The 8,453-nt window shown below is 34.9% G+C and overlaps 1 protein-coding gene across 6 annotated transcripts; it reads left to right on the top strand.

Annotated features, from left to right (window-relative positions):
- On the top strand, positions 7-6,971 carry LOC107617961 (chorismate synthase, chloroplastic). 6 transcript variants are annotated; one of them, XM_021110657.1, is made up of 14 exons: positions 14-93; positions 1,568-1,789; positions 2,394-2,544; positions 2,697-2,773; positions 2,860-2,918; positions 3,554-3,637; positions 3,725-3,817; positions 4,303-4,383; positions 4,816-4,947; positions 5,542-5,644; positions 5,779-5,873; positions 5,981-6,046; positions 6,237-6,321; positions 6,565-6,971. In XM_021110657.1, the coding sequence occupies exons 2-14, from the start codon at positions 1,657-1,659 to the stop codon at positions 6,708-6,710; spliced, it is 1,305 nt and encodes a 434-aa protein (XP_020966316.1). In that variant the 5' UTR covers positions 14-93; positions 1,568-1,656; the 3' UTR covers positions 6,711-6,971. The 6 variants fall into 6 exon arrangements, with proteins under 6 accessions (XP_020966317.1, XP_016175346.1, XP_016175348.1 ...); XM_021110658.1 differs by lacking the exons at positions 1,568-1,789; positions 2,394-2,544; positions 2,697-2,773 and adding exons at positions 920-1,070; positions 1,223-1,299 and having other exon boundaries at positions 7-315; XM_016319860.1 differs by lacking the exons at positions 1,568-1,789; positions 2,394-2,544; positions 2,697-2,773; positions 2,860-2,918 and adding exons at positions 920-1,070; positions 1,223-1,299; positions 1,386-1,444 and having other exon boundaries at positions 7-315.

The following is an 8,453-nucleotide window of genomic DNA, read 5'->3' as shown; positions in this document are numbered from 1 at the left end:
GGAAGGTGGGCAGAAATTTGAATATAATTACAGAAATTGCCACCACTGAGACTACCAAACACCACCACCAACCCCTTTCTTTTGTATCTCAAGTTTCAACCACCAAACCTCAACCGCTCCCTCCTTATTACTCATTTCAATTCAATTCACCAATTTTCTTCTTCCACCTGCGTTTATTTTCAATGGCTTCTTCTTCTACCTCTCTCTCTTCGAAGCCGTTCCTCCGCGGTTCCAACTCTCTTAATTGCAACATCCGATCCCTCTCCTCCGCCTACCTTCAAGTCTCCCTCCGTTCTCGCATTCCCAAAAACCTCCGTCAGTTCTCTCTCTCCTTCCATCTCTTCGTTTTTTTCTTCATCGCATAATAATATATAAATTTCTCTTCCAGTTATTATTGTTAGTTGATTTTCAGATCATCAGCTTATTCTTGTAAATTCGTGTTCTCTATTGCGTTTATTTATTTGCTTTTTTGTGAATGCACCTTTTCCAGCTTAATGATTTTGAATACTGAATCTGTTGCTGTATTTTAACGTTTTTAAGTTCGATATAGCATGAAATTCGCTGTAATGTGTTCATTGTAATTGTTGATTTCGTTTTTAGTTCATGTAAGAACTCCTCGGAGGGGGATTACATACATGTTTCATCTTATGTGAAATTGATTCTTAATTTGATTTATTTATTTATTTCCTGAAACTTTCTACCTAAGTACCTATTAGGATTTTAGATTTTAAGCTTCCTAGATGATGTATACTTAGTTCGAACTGCTTCTAACTTAGGTTTGAGTGTTTCTTAAATGATAATGAAATTAAAAGAACTGGTTGGTTTGTAATCTTATGCCAGTTATGCATTTAAGAGTTCATAGTTAATGATATTGAGATGGACATTGTTTTGAGTTTCTGAAGTCATTGGTGAATTACAGAGATACGGGCAGCCGGGAGTACCTATGGAAATCACTTCCGGGTGACAACATATGGAGAGTCTCATGGAGGAGGTGTTGGTTGTGTCATTGATGGGTGTCCTCCTCGCATCCCTCTCTCCGAGTCTGACATGCAAGTTGATCTTGACAGAAGGTACTGCATAGTGGAAAACACTTAACAGGCTAAAGATGAATATATTTTAAGATAGCTTTTCATTGTTGTAACTATGAATGATAGGAAATGCTTGTTTTTTATGCATCACAAAATGTCTCTAAAGAGTAACATTGTACAGTTCTTGTGTATAGGAGGCCAGGCCAAAGCCGAATTACAACTCCTAGAAAGGAGACTGATACGTGTAAAATATTTTCAGGAGTCTCCGAAGGTTGATATTTTTCTATATATTAGTTGGGAAGCTGTATATTTATTGCCAAAAAAAAGAAACACTGAAGTATAATTTGTTAATTGCAGGACTTACTACTGGAACTCCAATCCATGTATTTGTACCTAATACTGATCAAAGAGGACATGTGAGTATCTAATGATAGAGCTTATATTTATGTACGGAAGAGTTAATAAAAAAACAAGCAACACTTATTGTTTATTCTAAACTTGCTGTCACCACCACCAACCCCTTTCTTTTGTATCTCAAGTTTCAACCACCAAACCTCAACCGCTCCCTCCTTATTACTCATTTCAATTCAATTCACCAATTTTCTTCTTCCACCTGCGTTTATTTTCAATGGCTTCTTCTTCTACCTCTCTCTCTTCGAAGCCGTTCCTCCGCGGTTCCAACTCTCTTAATTGCAACATCCGATCCCTCTCCTCCGCCTACCTTCAAGTCTCCCTCCGTTCTCGCATTCCCAAAAACCTCCGTCAGTTCTCTCTCTCCTTCCATCTCTTCGTTTTTTTCTTCATCGCATAATAATATATAAATTTCTCTTCCAGTTATTATTGTTAGTTGATTTTCAGATCATCAGCTTATTCTTGTAAATTCGTGTTCTCTATTGCGTTTATTTATTTGCTTTTTTGTGAATGCACCTTTTCCAGCTTAATGATTTTGAATACTGAATCTGTTGCTGTATTTTAACGTTTTTAAGTTCGATATAGCATGAAATTCGCTGTAATGTGTTCATTGTAATTGTTGATTTCGTTTTTAGTTCATGTAAGAACTCCTCGGAGGGGGATTACATACATGTTTCATCTTATGTGAAATTGATTCTTAATTTGATTTATTTATTTATTTCCTGAAACTTTCTACCTAAGTACCTATTAGGATTTTAGATTTTAAGCTTCCTAGATGATGTATACTTAGTTCGAACTGCTTCTAACTTAGGTTTGAGTGTTTCTTAAATGATAATGAAATTAAAAGAACTGGTTGGTTTGTAATCTTATGCCAGTTATGCATTTAAGAGTTCATAGTTAATGATATTGAGATGGACATTGTTTTGAGTTTCTGAAGTCATTGGTGAATTACAGAGATACGGGCAGCCGGGAGTACCTATGGAAATCACTTCCGGGTGACAACATATGGAGAGTCTCATGGAGGAGGTGTTGGTTGTGTCATTGATGGGTGTCCTCCTCGCATCCCTCTCTCCGAGTCTGACATGCAAGTTGATCTTGACAGAAGGTACTGCATAGTGGAAAACACTTAACAGGCTAAAGATGAATATATTTTAAGATAGCTTTTCATTGTTGTAACTATGAATGATAGGAAATGCTTGTTTTTTATGCATCACAAAATGTCTCTAAAGAGTAACATTGTACAGTTCTTGTGTATAGGAGGCCAGGCCAAAGCCGAATTACAACTCCTAGAAAGGAGACTGATACGTGTAAAATATTTTCAGGAGTCTCCGAAGGTTGATATTTTTCTATATATTAGTTGGGAAGCTGTATATTTATTGCCAAAAAAAAGAAACACTGATTTGTTAATTGTTAATTGCAGGACTTACTACTGGAACTCCAATCCATGTATTTGTACCTAATACTGATCAAAGAGGACATGTGAGTATTAGAGCTTATATTTTTGTCTACTTAGTCTACTTACTTTGAATTGGTCATGCTAAGACTGACGTTAGATGGGTGTTTTCTTGGATGACACATTTGTGCTTGAGAGGACTCTCGGCTCTCCGATTCCCTTCCTACTAAGTGTTAATCTCCCTAACTCCCCAACTTTTCTTTGCACGTGTGTGTGTGTTTGGGGACTATATATTATTCGGAACTTGCACCTAAAACCTGCCATATATTTTTTGTCTACTTACTTTGAATTGGTCATGCTAAGACTGACGTTAGATGGGTGTTTTCTTGGATGACACATTTGTGCTTGAGAGGACTCTCGGCTCTCCGATTCCCTTCCTACTAAGTGTTAATCTCCCTAACTCTCTTTTCCACCCAACTTTTATACTAATTCTTAACTGATTCAAGGTCCAATAGCCTTGATTCCTGTCATACTCAATCTTTTGGTACATCTATCATCCTTATTTGGCAATTGGTTAGATGAAGTAAATAACTTGTTAGTTGTGAGTCTTGATAATAATAATTGATTATGATTTATGACTGACTCACAAGTTCATATTTGGTATTCTTTAGTTGATTCTGTAATGCTTATAGCTTTGTTCATTACATTTTCTGGGTTTCAGGACTATAGTGAGATGTCATTAGCTTATAGGCCTTCCCATGCGGATGCAACCTACGACATGAAGTATGGAGTCAGATCAGTTCAGGTATCAACTTTTATGATTTCATTAGTTTGGCATTTTCTTTTAATCAGACAGGCATTAAACTTATGCATCAGGGCTCTTATTTTTAAGGGTGGTGGTAGATCTTCTGCAAGAGAAACCATTGGAAGGGTTGCTTCTGGTGCTGTTGCTAAAAAAATCCTTAAGGATTTTGCAGGAACTGAGGTGTGTACTTGTCTTGTGGTTTAGGCTAGAGTTTTCTGCCAATGAAGTTTTTGTCCCTTTTTTAGCGGTCCATTGCTTATTCTTAGAAGAAACTGTAAAATTGTACCAATAGATATTAATATGGGATAAAAATATTTCGAATCTAATTATCCCCCTTTTTCCATTGTATGTCACGTTTTCTGTTATTCTTCTATCAGTTCCCACCTTTGAAAATATATGCAGAGAGTACATATTTTCTTCTTCTTGATAGGCAAAAAGTTTTTAAACGAGAAAAGAGGAAAGTACAACAAGGGAGAGGATAAGAGATCCTCTAAAACAAGAAAAGAAACATGGAACTTTACCCAGTTAAGACATCAGCAAAGTTGTCCAGCATCGATTATTTCTATATGTCTATTCATAGTTGGTGTATATTTATGTGCATGTATCATGTTTTTATATGCCAATTCCTTCAGGATATCCTTTGCTAAAGGTCTCTTACTTTTCAGATTCTTGCATATGTGTCTCAAGTTCACAAGGTTGTTCTGCCAGAGGATTTAATTGATAATGAGACTGTGACACTTGATCAGGTATTTTAAAGTGAATATTCATATATGTTTATTGGTGCCTTCTGTAAAATTGAGCCAAACAAAAGAGTTTAAAGGAGATTTATTGTATTCTATACATAGAGAATTGAAGATGACTATTTGTTTTAACTTTTAATATTTTTAAATGGATTTTGAATGGTACTAACTTATCAGGTTGACAGCTTCTCAACCCTCATCTAACGGATTGTCTTTGCATATCATGTGTATGCTTTTCTTTACAATTTTGTGTTAGGAAAATAAAAATGGCATTTATAGATAAAAAGGCCAATGCCATAATGTTTTACTGACTGCAGTAAGCCAAATTGGTGGATATTCTCTCTAACTTGCTTTCATAATTGGTTATTACTCTGTTATATTATTGCAATTCTGAAGCTGAAATCTTGCTTTGGTATATATTCTATGAAAACTTTCCAGATCGAGAGCAACATTGTTCGATGTCCTGACCCTGAATATGCAGAGAAGATGATAGCTGCTATTGATGCTGTCCGAGTTAGGGGTGATTCTGTTGGTGGTGTTGTGACATGCATAGTGAGGAACTGTCCACGTGTAAGTTTTCTACCTTTTTCTGTCTGCATAAAATTACTGCGCAAGTTAGCAGTTACAATTTAGGGTACAAGTAAACTTGTAAAATTGATTAAATATATAACACAAAGGTTTTATGGGTGAGTGTAAGGTACTCGGTAGTTGGTACCTATGGATAATAATAGTACTAGTAATAACAAACACTGAAGAGAATTTCTGGATTTAACATTGAATTTCAAGAATACAAGGGGTATGGCATTTCAAGAGGCCAAAACTCTCATTGTTGAATGGTTGTTGATTCTAAAATTAATCTAATGAAGGCATGACTTGAATCTTCTATAAAATCTAGAAAACACTGGAAGGCCTTAGTTGAACTCAAACAAGCTGTGCTAGTCATCCTTGGGAGGTTTAAGAGCTTGCTTTCATGTGTAGCATGTATCCATGATTAAATTTGTATCCCATCAATGTTAAAGAGTGCTCTTTTGATCCTGCTATTGGTACTTTAATAATTAGCACGCAGAACAAAAGGAAGACTGCTTTAACTTATTCTAGTGCTGTATTATTTGATGTTCAATATACTTTCCACCTAAGAGTATAATTGAATCTATTATATATCAGGGGCTTGGTTCACCAGTATTTGACAAACTTGAAGCTGAACTGGCTAAAGCTGCTATGTCATTGCCTGCAACCAAGGGCTTTCAATTTGGTAGTGGGTTTGCAGGTATTTCGATTGTTTATATTTATTGACTCTGATTGAATGTGTTACGATATGTCCTGACTATGGCAGAATTGTTTTAAAAATGCTATTTTCGTCAATTACTTTTGTCTGATGATGGCTTGATGAAATCATTACAGGTACCTTTTTGACTGGGAGTGAACACAATGATGAGTTCTATATAGATGAACATGGAAGGACAAGGACAAGAACAAATCGTTCTGGTGGGATACAGGTATCAATTTCCATTCTATTATTACTAATTAGCTGTCTCTAGATGTGCAGTATGATGGTCACGTGTCTATAAATGTTTTACTTACTATTGTATGTATTGATAATCAGGGTGGAATTTCCAATGGAGAAATCATAAACATGAGAATAGCTTTTAAGCCGACATCAACTATTGGTGTAAGTCCATTCTCTCTCTCTCTCTCACACACACACACCTTTTTGTGTGGGAAAGTTAATCAGTAATTGAGGTAGTTTACTATATGTTCACTAGATGTTTAGCTGATCAGGCGGTCTTTCTCGTGACAATTTGACTGTGTGTTTACTTAAGTATTTTATCCGAAGTGAACATGGTGTTATGCTTGTGCAGAAGAAGCAAAATACGGTGACCCGAGATAAAAAAGAAACAGAGCTGATCGCTCGTGGTCGTCATGATCCTTGTGTTGTCCCAAGAGGTTAGAAACTCAGCCTTTTGCCTTCCTCATTTCTTCTTCTTGGAAAGAGATTATGCTTCATATATTAATTCATTTAAGTACATTAGAATTAACTGAAACTAAGATCAGATAGTTCGTTATGTGATGAAACATTTTCTTGTATGTTATACTGTTATCTTCAATTACAAAATATAAACATTTTGTTTGCCTGCACATCCATGAGTGGAAAAATGTGTGAAATCATTGCTTGGACCGTTGTTGCAGCTGTACCCATGGTAGAGGCCATGGTAGCTTTGGTGCTTGTGGACCAGTTGATGGCGCAGTATGCGCAGTGTAATCTGTTTCCTGTAAACTCAGATTTGCAAGAGCCTTTGTTGCCCGTATTAGAGCCAGAAGAAGTAATCTTTTGAATGATATAATGTATTTTTTTGTGAGTGCAATGTATCCTCCTGTATTATCATAAGATTTTAGTTTTTAATTTTTAGCTTTTCCCCTTGCATTTTGCCTGTGAGGATTGTAGAACGCTTAGCTGCAAAAGCGGCAAGATAGATCTATATTCTTATATTGAATTGGACCGTATCCGTATGACTTTTTCCTGTAAGAAATGTAACAGATTTTGGAGATCTTATGATCTTATCAATAAATGAATCTTTGGCAAGCTTGCATGTTCATATTGTAAACTGCTGGTAATTCTGGTTTCTGGGTATACACCTTTTGTTTTGGAGGTCGATCTAGGTATACACTTTTTATTTTGTTTGGGTCCTGATCTAGGTATACACTTGAGAACACTTAGTTGATTGTTGGCCGGGATTGTTGTTTGGTTTTGGTGTTCAACTGTGGGCCTTTTTGGTTGTTACTGTTAAGGATTCCTCAATGTCATGGCCCAAAGCCCACATCAAACTGTCTCTTAAACCTCTGCAGAACAACACCAAAAAAAAACTTTCTGGAGAAACAAAATCAGACGAAATAAAAATACCTCAGAAAGAATCAATTTGGGTTGGTCTTAATAGTTAGTATACAGTATACTAGTATGTTTAAGCTGGAAATTTGAATTTCACGCATGCAGTAACTTATTAGCCAATAACAAACCTTTAAATGTAGTAACCTGTCGGGACGAGAGATACGGGAAGAAACTAAAAAAAACCGCAGAAAAATCAATAAATAAAGGTCATATTTGATTAAACTTTGCTTAAGTCTATATAACTCAAAAAATTCAAACATGTCAGCCAATTTAATAAACCTAGGTTGTTGAGGTATCATAGTTGGGTTATCTCGGATTAGGTTACGTAATAACCGAAGCTTTTACACAAAGGAAAAAATCAATTATTTATTATGAATTTAGATCCTCTAAATTTTAAATTTGTACTTTAAAGGGTAAAATGTGATCTTCTACTCTTGAATGGTTTCTCTCTCATATTTATTTTTGGTTCCACCTATAAAATAAATGGTGAGAGATCACGTTTTACTCTCTAAAGTAAAATTCAAACTTTAGAAAATTCAAATCCATTTATTATATACCATTCGCTAAGAAACTATTGTAAATTATTTACAAAGTCTCAGTTTCTATCTATCATATTCAAGACAATAACTAATAACGTTTAGCAGAAGGAATTGTCGAAAAAAAAAAGTGAAAGTGAAATGTCGTTAGTGCGCATGGTGGTATTCAATTTTGTAGTGTACTAGTAGTGTTAATGCTTATTTATCCATAATAATGACTCTTTAAGAATTGACATCATAACAATACAAATACCCTAAATCATAATTGTGTTTTTTTGAGCTAATTAATAACATGTCAAAATTAAAATCATTTTCGTCGAAACAGTCGCTAAATAGTGATCCACTTTGTATGGTTATGAACTTATGATCACCATAGAACCTTTAACTTTGAAGCTTATCAAATTTATCATCCACTAAAGCTCCGCATGGGAATGTTTGAAGTGATCAAAGTCAATTCATAAGCCATTCACAGCAATAAAGAAAAAAGAGGTGAACCATTAAAAATGTCCTTAGAAAAAATTAGGCACAGGTAAAAATATTAAAATAACAAAAATATTCTAAAATATTTAAAACATGACAAAAATAATAAAAAATTATTTTTATAACAAATAATTTTTGTATTTTACAAACTATTCTTATGTATTTAATTCGAATTT

This window comes from Arachis ipaensis, chromosome B09 (genome assembly GCF_000816755.2).
Source record: "Arachis ipaensis cultivar K30076 chromosome B09, Araip1.1, whole genome shotgun sequence".
Taxonomy (NCBI): domain Eukaryota; kingdom Viridiplantae; phylum Streptophyta; class Magnoliopsida; order Fabales; family Fabaceae; genus Arachis; species Arachis ipaensis.
Note: the sequence above shows the minus strand (reverse complement) of the source record. Positions and strands in the feature narration are given on the sequence as shown.

What these genes read in the sequence shown, in the direction of transcription:
- LOC107617961 (XM_021110658.1), top strand. Translation starts at nt 183, where the DNA reads ATGGCTTCTTCTTCTACCTCTCTCTCTTCGAAGCCGTTCCTCCGCGGT. An exon ending in TCGCATTCCCAAAAACCTCC is followed by an intron (nt 316 to 919) that starts GTCAGTTCTCTC and finishes GGTGAATTACAG; the next exon opens with AGATACGGGCAGCCGGGAGT. An exon ending in ATCGTTCTGGTGGGATACAG is followed by an intron (nt 5,874 to 5,980) that starts GTATCAATTTCC and finishes ATTGATAATCAG; the next exon opens with GGTGGAATTTCCAATGGAGA.